Here is a 16,023-nt window from a genome sequence, read left to right on the forward strand (position 1 = left end):
ATATGGTTTGAGCTAAAATGGAGAAAGTCATAAGACAGTAAATGCAATTAATTCAATCATATATACATCCATGTTATAAAAAGTTCTCATCGATTAGTTTGGCAACATTCAGATCAAATCTTCATTTTCTAACATAAGAGTAATATGCTTTAGTAATACCCCCACTTACATAATTAAATTTTGCAAGAGGTGACATAGCAATTTTTTTTTCTTTTTCTTTTTGCAAGTTAGGGATAGTGTGCGTTTCAAATACTTCTACTTAATTTTTGTATTTCTTTGAGTCTCACTTTGATTATGGAAAGGTTCCTTCATGATTTTATAATGAAAAATCTTGTTTACGGAGCACTTAGTTAATTATGTAGAAAATTAATTAACTATTTACCCATTCTGCCAATTGAGTGATTAAAATTATCTGTTTCATTTTTTGTGTTTTACTTTATACTCTATCAATCACAGTTTGTTATTTGTTTGATTTTTTTTCCATTTTAAACTTTGTTTATTTTATAATTAAAGTTAAATGAATACATGACAAGTCATAATTGGTGAAGCATAATGTGTAACATAAAAAGTGAAATGGAAAATTTGTATTATAAAATTTAGATATATTAAACACAACCGCAACAAATAAAAAAAGTAAAATAATATACCATAGGGACACACAAAGTTTGAAGTGGAGCCCTTGGATGGGAAGAATCATTTAAGTTTTGGCAAAGTACCATCAAAGACATCCTAGTGCAGTCAAAGAAATCGATAATTTTGACCAATGATGAATATAAAGAGCTTAGGATGAAGGCAATAATGTTAGTCTTGCTCTAAAAGGTAAATTAGAGATTATTAAGTGAGATTTCTCCGCCAAGGATTGTGGAAGAAATGAGAGAACATCTACATGTCAAAGTCTTTGATAAATAGATTGCACTTGAAGAAAAAAATTGGATCAGGTAAATATGGAGGAAGGTATTGACATAGGTGTCAATGTCAAAGCCAACCTAATCCAACCTAACTGTTAGAGCCGACCTAATTCAACCTAACTGTTAGAACTTAGAATGACAACTTTAGATTTTTTTTTTCCTGGGTTCTCTCTCTATTTTCTTAAGTGTGATTGGTCTTCTATGTCTAAGTCATTTATTCTAATGTCAAAATATTACAAATAAATGTTGTCACCATGAGTTGGCATAGAATGAAGCTAAATTTTAGTATTGATTATAAAATTAGTAGATGATGAAATATATGCAAATTTGTTTTTCTCCCTGTATGTTCTTTGGTCAAACAGCATATTAAAGCTCACACGCCCGACACCAACTAGTGTAACATCAATGAAAGGAATATCAAATCATTCTAAACCTCAAAATTTTCAAAAATGATTCTCCAATAAGTTGCAACATCATTACCACAAAACATTAATTGTGCAATTGAGCCATTAGTTACTTATATTTGTGTCGGTGGTGGCGACTTCCTTATTGGTGCTGTGCTGTGGCGTGAGGTGAGGGTCGGGTGTCCTTTTAATGCTTGTTTTATAATTATAGCTTGAAGAACTTATGCCTCCTTTATACTTAGGAATTCATCTTATATTATGATTCTTCTTTCTTTTTTTTTTTTGTAATGCAATATAATATGGTAGCCTCTTTTCTTGCCTTTATTCTTTTTTTTTTTTTTTTTTTTGACCAATTTTAAAATTAAATATTCTCAGTTTCGTATCTTAACAAATCTGCTAAACAATTTTACACATCCAATTGCTTTAAATGTACCCTCCACTGCTTGAAGTAGAATGACATATGGTCCTCTTTTAAGATGTTTTGATCCTCCCTTCCCATTCCTCTTTCATTTACTTATTAAAAGAAGGTTCGTGTGTTTCAAATTGCACGAGAAAAATGATATTAAAAAAAGAGGGGTATGCATAATATAGGTTTAATTATGCATTTGATCCTTGACCTTTGTCCTATGTTTTAACAAGGTCCTTCTCAGCAAAAAAAAAAAAAGTTTTAGCAAGGTCCCTAATATAATAATATTTCAAATGTCTTAGTTTAGTCTTTGACCTTTTAGATGTGTGTAAATTGATGGATGAAAAATATGACATGACAAGCATACAAATAAAAATAAAAAATTGATGCTAACATGGAACCCAAGTTGAAACTGATGATGCCAGGGATGTCTTTTTTAAACTCAAAGTTGATGTCAAAAAAGTCCCTAACGTGTTCTTTTTATAATTTTGTTTAATTGAGAGCTATGGTGTAAACTTTATCAGGCTAAAATACTAATTGGTTTTTGGCCTATAAGAGGGTTTGAATTTCAAATCTCTTATTTGATGACAAGAAATTTTTCTAATTAAGTTAACTAGAACCCTTTGCAATAATTAATCTTGAGTTTGACACCCTACTAGCTGTAGTTTTCAATAACCTATTTGCAAAAGATGAAACAAAAGAAAAAGTTAGCTTAATGTCAACAAAAAAAAAAAACTATTTTTGTTGCTTATTTGGTAGAATGCGAGATAAAAGCTTAAAGCTAAACACTGTTCGCTGGATGTTAAAAACTAAATTGATTAAAATTTTAGGTATCATTTAGAAATATAGCATAAAGGTTGAGGATAAAAAATGTAATTATATATTGTAGGGAAAAATGTGTAAGTTTAAATATATTGATTTATATAATACACTTCTATATTAATTGAATGGCATATATAAAGAAAATAAAAAAAGTTTTATGAGACATAAAAAAATAAATAAATAAGAAGGCTTCAGGAAATCTAACACTTTTATTGTGCGTTTAGAATGAGCTGAATTTTTTAGTTTATGGCTACTTTCAGCTTATTTATGCTATTATTTATGTGTTTTTCTGTACTTTTTGATACTATTCATGAATCCTATTGTACTATTCAACTTATTTTTTAACATTTTTTCCACTCTTTCAGTAAAAGGTTTTCAGTTCTACCTAAATAAGCTATCCCAAATTTACACTAACTTTACGATCTTTGAATTTATATGATATGGCTGTGAGTGCCCGGAAAATATAATCTTATATATTTTGTCAATGGAAATATTCCTTTACTGGTTGCTGTGGAAGGATCTTCATTTCTTCGATAGCCAAGGTGATATCAAAAGTCTCAATAACCTTTTTTTATATCCCACTCCAGTCCCACCTAATGGGATTTTATATAGGTGGATCTGATAATTAAACTACAAATGTGCAGTATATGGTGATGGATTTCATGGCCGATTTATAATTTCAATTTGTGGTTACATGGTTACTAACTTTTCGACTTGTCTCATTAAAAAAAAAAAAAACTTTTTGACTTTGTCTTCACAAATATATATATATATATATATATATATATATATATATATATATATATATATATAAATTAAAACTTTTATCAATTTTATTATAAAATATTTACAAATTGATATCACAATAAATTTAATTGGTGTCATATTAACAACATAATTAAAAAAAAAAATTAATTACTTTTTCATGTTATGATAATAGTTTTTTTTTTTTTTGAGAAACACACACACACACACATATATATATATACAGGGGGAAGGAAATGAGATAAGAAAATACACTCATACGTCAATACCAAAACTGCATGCGGCAGTTAGTATCGCGGAGCAAGTGATAAATCGATTCTCAATATCACACATTACCGATGTGGGACGACTCAACAACACTGATAATAGTTGATACATCATTTTATTTTATTTTTCTTATGAATGGTTGATGCACCAGTTTGTATAATAAATTTTGGATAATTCCTAGTATCATTCAATCAAAAAACTGGCGAGGGGGCACGCATAATTGCGCCTATGCAATAGCAATTCAAAAGAAATAGAATCAGAATAGGAAAAAGGACGGCAATATGTTTTCTTTGCGTGCAAGACATGTTTCTTCTTCTAGTGTTATATTCATTGCACACTAAGATCAATATCAAAAATGATTTTTAATTAGCCACTTTCAAAAGCTAAATGGTAAGTAAATTTAACACCACAAAAATCAACAGTTCAACTATATGAGTAATTAAATATTTTCAATATCAAGAGTCTTATAGTTTAGTGACACAACCTGATTTTTGTTATAAGTGAACTAAAGTTCAAATTCCTCTCCTTTATTTTTGTAACTATATAATTTTTTTTTAATTCAATTAATTTGAAATCGTTGTATCTAATCCGTGCATAAATTTCATGACATTTTTAGTAGATTACTAGCATATATTGTGGTCCAATGGTTTCCATGTTGCATTCCAATTTAGGAATTTGGAAGATCAAGAACTACGAGGCTCACCTGTCCATTCTATTAGGAGACATTATTCTCATCCTGAAGTGGTTGTAACGTGCTTTGTGTCATTTAGATTAGAGTAAGATCATCCTATAGGGAGTGAAAAATTACAAGTTTGAATTAGTTCCATTACTGCAATTTAAAATCCTAAGTAATCTTAGGATTTAAGAATAACCAACACATTGAGCCACCTAATCAAAGAGTAGTTGGATCACTAAAAACGTGTACACCTCATTTCAAATTGATGGTGTGTAATTGAGTCTATATTGTAGTAAATTTAAAACTGACAGTTGCACTCGGTGATAAATTAAGCTGTTAAGAAATATTATTCTAACATTTGGTAAGCTCAAATTTCCTTTTCTTTCAAAGATAAGCATTAGCCATGTTAAAGTTGATAAAGAAAATCGAATATTCTTTATCAATTTTATGCATTGAAGTTGGCCATTTTGCTTGGTGGCGGTTGTAGAGAATCTTATGTATAAACCATGGGAAATGCATTGGTTCTCACCGTTTTTCTCAATTTTATTGCCACAGGGCCCGTACAAGATATCATTCCTCAAGAAGCAATGTACCTTTTTTTTTCTCTTTAAAGCTATAAGAACTCCTTTCTCTCCTTGCAGACCCCAAGAAACTGAAGCATGGGAGAAGGAGAGATGATAGCAGAGGAGAGAGCCAAAGACATTAGTCTGAAAGAACTCTCAAAAATGCTAGAGGAATTTGCTAAGGCCAGAGATTGGGAGAAGTTCCATAGCCCCAGGAATCTACTTCTTGCTATGGTAATTTCTCTTACCACTTGTGTGTTGGTAGGCTGTTATCTTTCTAGCTAAACAGTGCTGAAAATCTTAATTTCACATCAATTTGTGTACTTTTTAGCACGCATATGTGTATCTGATGCTGATTAATTGATTAATCTTTCCCTCGGTCTATGGCTTAACCCTTACTTTTCCTCATTTAAGGCATCAGGAACATGCTTGGCTGCTATTGCTTTTATAATTTTTTGCAAATGAACATGCTTGGATAAGATTGGAGATCATACTTTACACCCTTTGGAAGGGCAGCTTCTGCCAATTACTTAAGTGATACTAAGCATCTTGGTGCATAATGTATATTGCTGTGCGAGCGTGGACCTTTTCTCTTATCTATGTGTAATCTCTTTTTATTTTTATTTTTTCTCCGTTAAATTGGGGTGTTAAATGTTTCAAGTGATAGTCCGGTGATAAGGTATCCTTTGTGGTGCCTCATGTTTGTGATTCAAACATTACCTCCCTCTCTCCCACTATCTAGCTACCTAAATAAATTTGCGACGTTCCAGTATTGTACATTTGTATACCTTACTGCTAACAATGATCAATTGTAATTAAGTAAATTAATGGTTGCTGAGTATCTTCAGCTTTCCTTCCTTTCTTGTTCATTGTTTATGTCTCATCATGTGTAGGTTGGTGAAGTGGGAGAGCTGTCAGAAATATTCCAATGGAGGGGAGAGGTGGACAGAGGCTTGCCCAATTGGGAGGAATCAGATAAGGAGCATTTGGGTGAGGAGCTCTCTGATGTACTGCTATACCTCATCAGATTGGCTGATATATGTGGCATTGATCTTGGTGATGCTGCCTCCAAGAAAATTGTCAAGAATGCAATTAAATACCCAGCCAAAATTCAATGAAAATAATATTGTATCAGCCATTTTTGTTCAGTGAGATTAAGGAAACGTTTTGATCAGATCCTTAAGGAGAATTTACAATAAACCATCCTTTCCATTTTGGAATTTGATGATTAATGCTTGATTCATTTTCCTTCTTTGCTTTCCAAACCTTTATTAAGCCGAACGTGTAATGAAACTATGATACAAAACTAACCGGGCTTTTTTTTTTTTTTTTTTTTAAGAGAGAGTTTCAACCTATGGCGTTCTCTCCTATCTCCTGATAATAGCTCTTTATCATCAGACCAAGACACTAATCAGTTTTTGATTTAGGCGGGGATTGAACTCCAAATCTCTTATACAACTATCAAAAACTTTACTAGTTAAGCTAACTAGAACTCACAAGCTAACCGGACTTTTTAGAGCTGGTACTAAATTGGACCAGGAGGTCCGTTGTATCATACTTCGGGTTTACAAGGTTGTCCTTTCAGTTGATCCAGTAAAAGAAATGTTAGGCTTAAATTGGGCATGTACAATGATGGTGCTAATAAATAACCAAGGAATAGTGTCCTTGATGACTTACAGAACTGAATTCAATGATGAAATTTATTTGCCTGTTGATCACTGCAGGGAGTTGTTGAGCCAAATACCACAAGGAATCATACACCGTTATAGAGAAGTATACTAGTGTACTCATGCTCTATCTAGAAAGGGGGTCGAGCAACACCAGAATTTTGTTATTTTTGATAGCACCCAGTCAGTTTGATGCTTCTTTTTTTCTTTTTCTTTTTTTTTTATTTTAACTTTTGCATTTAGACCTTTTGGTAATGTACCATGAATGATTTTGTAATGTCGTGACTCTGGTTAATTAGTAATGAACTCCAATTTCATCCTCCAAAAAAAAAGTTGGGAGCGGAAAAGAGGGCCAAAATGGCTAAGTACTACTGTTTAGCAAAATATGTATAAATCTATTACTGTTTGCAAAATAATTAGAGATCTACCACTATTTTAAAACTCGAATTTATGAAACAGGAGTTTTACAAACTCAAGTTCAATGGAAATTTTTTTATGTAACTCGAGTTCTATAAAAAATAACACGACAAATTTGAAATTTATTTTTCACAGGACCCGAGTTTTTGGAATTAAATTTTAAAAAAATGGTAAAATAATAACAAATAATAGTATATTACTAAATATTTTACCAACACGTGGAATATGAACATTTTGGGAGTATATATTCCTACTTATATGGTTTATAGTACCGTTTATGTCAAATCAATCTTTTCATGATTCAATCATTCAAGTCAAATATCTTGTTTCATAAATTACTTTTTAATTAAAAAAAAAAGTTTACCGTGGAAAAGAATAGTTTCCTTTTTCTTTTCTTTTTTTCTTTTTTTTTGATACGGGAATAGTTTCCTTAATAAGCTTTTGTTTGCACATTTTGGGTACTATGACCCTTAATAATTATATTTTAATCCAAACATAAGGGTTTCAAAATGTAATAGTTGAAATAATTATATTTTAATCCAAACTTAAGGGTTTCAAAATGTAATAGTTGAAAATTTTGTGTGATTAACTAATTTGCTAAATCATTAGGGATAAATTTGTTCCCAAAATGCGAAATATGCCAATTTGGATGTAACTCTAACCATATCTTTTTTCTTTTTTTTATGATTCCATAGTTGGGAGAAAGGAAATAAGAAACACCAGGAGGTGTTAACCAATTGAATTACAAAATAAGTTGTACCCCCTCAAAAAAACAAAATAAGTTGTAATATTTCTTTTTTGGCTAAATTGCAAACTATACTCTTAAAATTTGAGGGTATTTGAATTTTACATCCTAAAATTTCAAAATTTGGATTTTACTTCCTGAAGTTGGGAGATGCTTGGATTTTACATCTTGAAGTCTCAAAATTTTGATTTTATCCTCTAAAGTTTGGAGGTGTTTGGATTTTACACCATAATATTTCAGAATTTAGATTTTGGCCCCTAAAGTTCTATTCTATTTGCATCACTAGTCCTTTCATCTATATTTTCTGTTAAATGCCACATAATTTTTTTTTTTTAGTAGAAACCATTAAGTAAGTGAAGCTATATCTTATAATTTTAGGAAGAATAGTAGGCTAAATAACACCCCCCCCCCCCCCCAAGAGATCAAGTGGACTCATCCAAAAAAGGAATTGTTAAGATTCCATTCATGCATGTGGGGTGTTGTGGGGTGTTGTGAGTTGTGACTCTTAGGGTCCGTTTGGTTGGGAGGATAGAAAAGTTTTTAATTTTCTTCAGTTGTGTTTGGTTGAGAGTGTGGAAAAGTAGAAGGATGGAAAACCTTTTGGTTTGATTGAAAATAAGGTTTGTAAAAATTTATCATGACATCCCTCTTAAATAAAAGAGAAAGTGATACATTATACTTTAAAAAAAATTTGTGTATAGATGAAAGTGGACATTTCAAAAAAATAGTATAAGAAATCATCCAAGAGTGTTTTCTTAAAAAATAATAAAAATAAAAATTAAGAGGAAAAAAAAAAAGAAAAGAAAAGAAAAGAAGAACCTGACCAAACAAAAGAAAGAAAAAATAATAATAATAAAAAAAGCAAAAAATAAAAAACCAACGTTACGTGGAAAAGTAAAAAAAAAAAAACCAACGGTACAGTAGAAAAGTCAAAATAGAAAAGAAAGAAAAAAAAATTCCCAGAAACGTTGACGTCAAAAAAAAAAATTCAGAAAAGTGGGGCAGTTTTGTCAAAAAAAATTTCTTACTTTTTACTCTAATTTTCTCTCCTAATTTGGGAAGATTGTATTTTGAAGGGGGAGGAGAGAAAACTTGTGAGCCCCACCACTTTTCTCTCCCCTTCTCCCTCTCAACCAAACAGTGAAAAATACTATTTTTTACTCCCTATTTTTCATCCTCTCTGTTTTTACCCCAACCAAACACACCCTTAACGATTTCATTTTAATCCAAGTTTTATGAGGTCAAGATGTGACAATTAAAAAGCCTGCGAGATTAAACTGTGATTGTTGAATCGCAAGGGGGGAAATTGTGGGGCAATTTTTTTTCTCACAAAATGCAAAACATATTAATTTGGATAAAACTGTATCTATTTCATTTTAATCAAAACTCTAAGGTGTCAAACTTAAAAACAGAAATATTACAAATGAAACTGTGATGGGAATTGGGACCAAACCACATTAGGTAAGTTGTAATATTCACTTTCTTTTTAATTATGAAATAAAAGGAGCCCAGTCAGTCACTTAATCCATATTTGATAATTTTAAGAAGAATACATGTAGTATAATTTAAGCGTCCCTCCTAAGTAATCCACCAAATCAATCTAACCAGTGAGCAATATTAGGAACCTAATTTTTTTTTTCTTTCACAATATGCTTAAATGTATATTATGATTAGTATAACTTTATGTTCATATAGATCTATCGTTGACAATGTACTACCCATAAGTTATATGAAAATATCAGACTAAATTGCAATTTATACCCTTAAAATTTGGAACATTTTAATTTTCCTCCCAATTTTTCAAATTTTGGATATGTACCCATAACATTACATAGCTTATAGGAAAAAAAAAAAGTTCTTCTGTCAATATTCATTGATGAGCATGCCATTAAATGTCACTTAAACTTGCCATATGTGTTAGTTGGTTTAATTAGTTCATGTCATATCAAATTAATAACCTAAGTCCCATAAAAAAAATGAATAGACTAACAAGACTTTATGCAATTAAAACAATTCTCTAAAAAAGAATTTCACAAACTAAAAATATAAAATATAAAATATAAAATAATAATTTCATCCTCATCATTTTCTCAGAGAGAGGGGGAAGATGAAAGTAGACCTAGCAAATAGGTTGGGGCAATCGAGTTCTAGTTATATAAAGTTTGGGCCAAAATAGTTCATCTTAAACAGGTTGCTAAATTTATTATGGGGAAATCGAGTTCTAGTCATATAAAGTTTGGGCCAAAATAGTTCATCTTAAACAGGTTGCTAAATTTATTACCATAATTTGGTCTTTTAAGAATCAATCCGACTGGCATGACTTGTACTGTTCACATTAAAAAAAGAAAGAAAATAATTATGTTGTCTTTATTTCCTTTCAATACAAATAAATAAAAACATTCAAAAAGAAAATGTTAAATAATATGTAAAAATCTTCAATTTACACAGTCTAGATTAAATAATAAATAAATAATTTTCTTATGGTTATATATCTCAAAATTGTTCACTAAAGAATATATTAAAAAAAAAAACACCATACATGGATCATATATCACGTTATGTCGTTATCAATCTCATCAGGTGCATATGATACATGTAAAATATACATAACTTTAGATTACCTACAAAGGTAACTATATATGTAAAATTTTAAAAATTAAACCTAACATGTTAGGTAATGAAAATAAGTTAAATAATTAAACCACCGCATATCCTTGATGCGATAGTCACTCCACAAGTATAAGCGCTTGTGAGATGTGGGAGGCAATAGCCGGGGTTCAAGTCTCTAGGAAAGAACTTCACACATATATACACTTAGATTAGGCTAGAGTAAAATTATATCTTGTATAAAAATAAAATTTAAAAAAAAAAAGTTAAATAATTAATATGAATCCCCCTTACTCTACTCAATGCTAATCATAGATTTAGTAGTGCAATATTCATTCTGGAAAATTGCACCTTAAGTTGGCGAGTAGTTTTTTCAGTATATTAATTTACAATGAAAATTTTTAATATATAATTAATGCAAACAAGTCAACAAAAAATTAAAATTTTCTCTTTAAAAAAGATTTATAATTTTACAATTATGACCAATGAAGGTGGATAACTTTTGATACGAAAGCTTCGGTGGTGATTGAGTGCGTCTCTGTGAGAACTTAGATTTTTTTTTTTTTTTTTTTTTGGAGAATGCTGTGAGAACTTAGTTTATTACCCTGAGAGAGTGAGAAGAAGAAAAAATGAAATAATTTTAATATACAATGAAAACGAATCAATAAAAGATTAAAAAAAATTCATCAACTATTCTTGATGGAGGGGCTTTTTTTCAAACTCTACCATATGCTAGAAGCACATATCCAAAAGGCTAAAAATATTATTTTCATTCTAAAAATTTGTATGAATTTCATTTTTGTCTTTAAACTATTGAAAATGTTTCACTTTTTATTTTTTTGACTTAAAACTTTTTGTTTTTATTTTTGCCCTTAAAATACTAAAAAAAAAACTCTTTTTTTTTTTTTTTGAGAATGGAAAAAACTCTTTATTGCAAAGTTTAAAGAGAAAAAAAACAAACATTTTAAAGTTTAAAAACAGAAAAAAAAAAACTTTGGGTAAAATTTTAAAATTAAAATAATATTTTAACCTATCCAAAATTTAAACTTTATAGAGTCCATAGTACTACGGTTAAAAATGGTCTAGACTGTAAGAATACAAATTGCAATTTTATTAAAAAAAAAAAAAAAAAAAACTAAGAAATTTTCTACCTTATATATGTTTGATTTGATAATAAAGGAGTATAGTAATAGTTTACATCATACTTCTCCAAAATTAGATTGCAAGTCCCTCATCAGCCAAATTTTCTTGAGAAACACACACACACACACACACACACATATATATAGGAAGGAAATGAGATAAGGAAATACACTCACACGCCAACACCAAAACTGCATACGGCAGTTAGTGTCGCGGAGCAAGTGATAAACCCCTTCTCAATATCAGCCAAATTTTTCAAGTGAAAAGGAGTTACTATTTTCTTGAAGAAAACAAGTGTGTTAATGCATTGGCCATAAAAGGTCCAGCTCAAGATCAGGATATTATGTATTTTTATAGTTTTTTTCTTTTTTTGAAAAACTATTTTTATAGTTCATTTGTGGACTTATGTTTACTTTTATTTTATGACAATGTGGAGTTGTATTCCTATAAAAATAAAAAGTAAAAAAATTGGTACTGTATTATGAAAAGCGTAGCCCTTTGAATTTTGTTATTATTATATTTTGTTTTTTATATATTAAATTTTGTTGTTGTTGTTGTTTTTTTTTTTTTTTTTTTTAGAAAATGTATCATTCATTCATAAAATCATAATAGCAAAACATCGTGAATCAAGGCCTCCACAGCCGGAGGGGGGGAATCCTCCATCCAATACACATCATTGTCTAAAGAATTCCTAGCATGCTGAGCAAGAGCATGTACAACCTTGTTCCCATCCCTCCTAGTAGTGCTAATTCTAGCCCACTCCAAGCAATAAACCAAGTGGCGAATGTCATCCACCACATACCCTAGCAGAGAACAGTCAATCCTTGTTGATGAAATGGCTTGCATAACATTTACATTATCTCCCTCTATAATCAGCTTGTTGAATCCAGCATCTACAGCAAATTCCATTGCTCTTCTACATGCCAATAATTCTGCTTCCATACTAGAGCTCACCTTTGGACCACTTGCTGTCATTGCTGCCATAACCTGACCATGCTCATCTCTAATAATTGCTCCCACACCGGTTCTGTCCAGGTCTGAAAAAATGGCTGCATCGAAATTTAATTTATAAACAGAAGATGGTGGAGGCTGCCAAGTCACGCTGCAATGTTATTCCGGCTGTATCACAATCGGCTGTATCACAATCAGCTGCATCTATGCTGATTTATATTCAGTCAAATACTCCTCTACTCTTTTATTCAAGTTCCTCAGATCCATCAACTTTCCACCAAACACCACTCGGTTTCGCTGGTTCCATATAATCCAAGCTTGAATCCAGAACAGCTTGAATCTAGAATAGCTCCAGTTCCTCTATCATCAACCTGTCAATTAAATTATGTTGTTGTTGATTATGTTACTCAATGCTATTCAAATTTTTCCAAAAAAAAAAAAATTGTACCAAAAAAAAAAAACTAAAGTTTTTTTTTTTTTTGGGTAAATGCATTTTTAGTCCCTAAATTTTGCACTTTTCCCATTTTGGTCCCTACATTTTATTTTTACCACTTTTAGTCACTAAACCAATTAACGTTTGACATTTAGGTCTTTTCTGTCAACCAACTAACAACAAAAGCTGATGTGGCTGACGATGGAATAAAAAATATATAATCACACACATTAATTAATTAAATTAAAAACAAATATTAAAATAAATAAATTTAAAAAAAAAAACTCATTAGTTTTTGGGAAGAACATGAAGATCACAAGAACTCGAACCCAGATCAAAGAACTCAAGAACACATGTCTCTCTCTACCTCTCTCTCTCTATCCATCATGCCCATGACCAGTAATCACCACCACCAACAACCCACCAAAGCCAACAACAACCTAAACTCAACCCAACCACCAAAAGCTAGCCGCCGCCACCACCGAGACACCACAAAATCCTAAATTTCTACAGATACCCACATGAAAAAAACACATTTGATCCGAACTACATCAACACACTTCCCAGACATCTTACAAGAAATCACACACACAAATAAAAACAAAAACATGTCAGCAGCTCAAATCTAACCCAAAGACAGCAAATAATAATAATAATAATATACAAGAAAAAGAATTTTCAGGAGCTGATAAATATTGTTAGCAAATCTGGGTTTGTGAGAGAGAGAGAGAGAGAGAGAGAGCAAATCTGGGTTCGTGGATATTGTTATGGATTTTTGTTGTTTTTGATAGGCCAAAAATGTATTGACCCCTTGTGATGGATTAATTGATTAATTAGCTAAGTTTAATTAATTAATCAATTTAACATGCAAATGCGTGGTAGCACAAACAAATCACCAATAAAATAAAGTGCAGCGAAAAATAAATTAACACGGTGATTTGTTTACGAATAGGGAAAACTTCCAAGGCAAAAACCCCACCGTGTGATTTTAAGTTCACCACTCTCGAAAATCCACTATTATCACAACAAGCGGTTACAAGAAAAGGAATTCAAGTACCTTATACCAACCTACAGTTGAACCCTTACCCCAATACCCAATTGGACTTGTTTTGTAGTGACAATCTCTCCTTTTCAATGCACAACTCCTAGTACGTGACTAACCGATTGCGCGGATCCCAGTACGCGACTTCAATCACCAACTTGAGAAAGATGTTGGTTGCAAAATTCTTTAGTTCATCCTTACAATGAAGAACAAGAAGATGCTTGGTTACAAAACCATATGGTGCAAAAACACAGCAGCTTCTTCACAAAGAGATGAACTAGGGCAAACTTTTGTCTTCGGTCACAAATTGCTTAAACAGACTTTGCTAAATGCTTGTGCAACTTGTACAACTTATGCTTACTTTGACGGCCCTTAAAATAATCTTTTTATATTTATAGGGTTATGAGAAAAGAAGACCCAAAGACATATTCACGGATTGGAATCAAAACAGCACTGAAAATCTGTTTTCCTTAAATCTCGACAGCTAGAGGTGTCGAGGTGCTGTCGAGCAGCTGTCAAACCACGAGACTAGAACAGCTTCTTAAAGCTCGACAGATGCAGCTGTCGAGCCAACTGTCGAGCTTTAATGATAAGCACTTCTCAACTTGTTTCTTGGATAGACTTGCATGGCTTTAACACTTGATCTTGAAAGCTTGTTTGTTGAAGTATTAAAAACATCTTAAATCTACCCAATTACAAGTAAAGTACATTTTGTCAAAGGATTAGCCAATTACATAAAAGAATGACATATGTTCATATTAAGTGAACCACATATGTCCTAACAATCTCCCCCTTTGGCAATCCGTGACAAAATCATAACAAACAAATGAACATATGAGAGAAGTCATAAATTACTCAACTCATACTCACTTGTTGAATACAATAAAATCTATTCTAATATAAACTCTTAAAAAACTTTGTAAGAAGAGAGTTTATGACAAATAGACTTTGACAACCTGTATTTCTAAAACACTTAAACAAAACTCATCAAGGCATCTTAGTGTGAAACAGAAATAAAAGATTGCATACAAATATAAGAATCATGTGTATGAAGAGAGAAAAGAAACAACACATATAGAGATAGGTGAATAAAACATACATCATCATTTATATACCACTTGATAAATATCATGTATGTAAAAATGGTCACAAGACCTAGGTACATGAATAGTGTATCTCTAGCAAGAAAGAAAAGAAAAGATACATGTAATCCTTTCTACATCCCTCGAAAAGAAACAAACTCTCCCCTTAACAAAAATCTCCTATGTCCTAACTCTCCCCCTAAGAATGACTACTCTCATATCCAAAACTACTCTCCCTTTTTGTCACGAGTGACAAAGGGTAAGAGTGTCAAGTAGACATCTCGTTAGAACTGGAAGAGCTAGCATCTCCATCCTCATCATCATTATCATCATCGCCGGAACCATCATCAGGTGTCTCAGATGCCTCGGGAGGAGGAGAGGGAGACTTCACAAAGCCACCAAGGCGAGCCTGCCGTCTAGCAATATGGCCAACACAGGTGTTCACTTGATACAACTTCATAGAAAGTGTATCAAGGCGAGCATCCATGCACTGAAATTGCGCCATGATCGCCTCCAAAGTCACACCTCTCGCTGAAGAAGAGGGAGCAGAGGTAGAAGGTGCCGAAGGAGTGGGAGAAGCTGCTGAAATAGACCGCCTCGAACGAAACTACGCCTCGCTCCGTTTAACGGTAGCGTAGTCAATGACACACATAAAGGAAAAGTGGTCAAAAAAGGAAAAAGGAACAGAGAAATAGCGTAAGATTCGCATGATAGCAGAAGAAAAGATGAGCTTATCATGAGTAGTTGTATCCCTATAAACATCTATAATATAAATGATAAAATGTGAAGGAAAATCTATGGAAAGATCCTCAAGAATGGACAACAAAAACCGAGAATGAGACTCTGTGATAGAGTTGTAGTCAGAGAGAGGATACAAGACAAAAGTCATCACCATGTTCAAGAATCTAGGACCTTTAGCAAAAGGTCGACATGATGTGAACTAATCAGCTGGGCGCTCACAAAAGCAGAGATCATCTAGTCTTTAGACACAGTCCGTAGATGCTCACAATCGGGATAGTCAAGATGTGCAACCCGCGGAACATAAAGCACATCGGATACCAACTCCGGTATGACTACAATGCGCGTACCTCGAACGCGAGTATGAAAGAAAGGTACTGAAGTATC

The 16,023-nt window shown here is 32.0% G+C and overlaps 2 protein-coding genes across 2 annotated transcripts; one reads left to right on the forward strand and one right to left on the reverse strand.

Moving 5' to 3' along the window:
• The first annotated feature begins 4,780 nt into the window (after positions 1-4,780).
• LOC142625774 (uncharacterized) lies at positions 4,781-6,043 on the forward strand. The gene is made up of 2 exons (XM_075799486.1): positions 4,781-5,045; positions 5,705-6,043. The coding sequence occupies exons 1-2, from the start codon at positions 4,908-4,910 to the stop codon at positions 5,927-5,929; spliced, it is 363 nt and encodes a 120-aa protein (XP_075655601.1). The 5' UTR covers positions 4,781-4,907; the 3' UTR covers positions 5,930-6,043.
• A 5,950-nt stretch (positions 6,044-11,993) lies between these two features.
• On the reverse strand, positions 11,994-15,403 carry LOC142625029 (uncharacterized). The gene is made up of 3 exons (XM_075798741.1): positions 15,263-15,403; positions 12,627-12,712; positions 11,994-12,492 (listed from the first exon to the last, which is right to left on the reverse strand). Exons 1-3 carry the CDS (start codon positions 15,401-15,403, stop codon positions 11,994-11,996), a joined length of 726 nt encoding a protein of 241 aa, XP_075654856.1.
• Between the last annotated feature and the right edge of the window lie 620 nt (positions 15,404-16,023).

Source organism: Castanea sativa, chromosome 2, assembly GCF_040712315.1.
Source record: "Castanea sativa cultivar Marrone di Chiusa Pesio chromosome 2, ASM4071231v1".
NCBI classification, from domain to species: Eukaryota; Viridiplantae; Streptophyta; class Magnoliopsida; order Fagales; family Fagaceae; genus Castanea; species Castanea sativa.

Bases quoted from the DNA above. Each gene is read 5' to 3' on its own strand.
- LOC142625029 (XM_075798741.1), bottom strand. From the start codon at position 15,403: ATGGCGCAATTTCAGTGCATGGATGCTCGCCTTGATACACTTTCTATG. The intron at 12,713-15,262 runs GCATCTGAGACA...TTTAATTGACAG, and splicing joins CTCCCTCTCCTCCTCCCGAG to GTTGATGATAGAGGAACTGG. The intron at 12,493-12,626 runs GTGTTTGGTGGA...ATAACATTGCAG, and splicing joins GGAACCAGCGAAACCGAGTG to CGTGACTTGGCAGCCTCCAC.
- LOC142625774 (XM_075799486.1), top strand. From the start codon at position 4,908: ATGGGAGAAGGAGAGATGATAGCAGAGGAGAGAGCCAAAGACATTAGT. The intron at 5,046-5,704 runs GTAATTTCTCTT...CATCATGTGTAG, and splicing joins GGAATCTACTTCTTGCTATG to GTTGGTGAAGTGGGAGAGCT.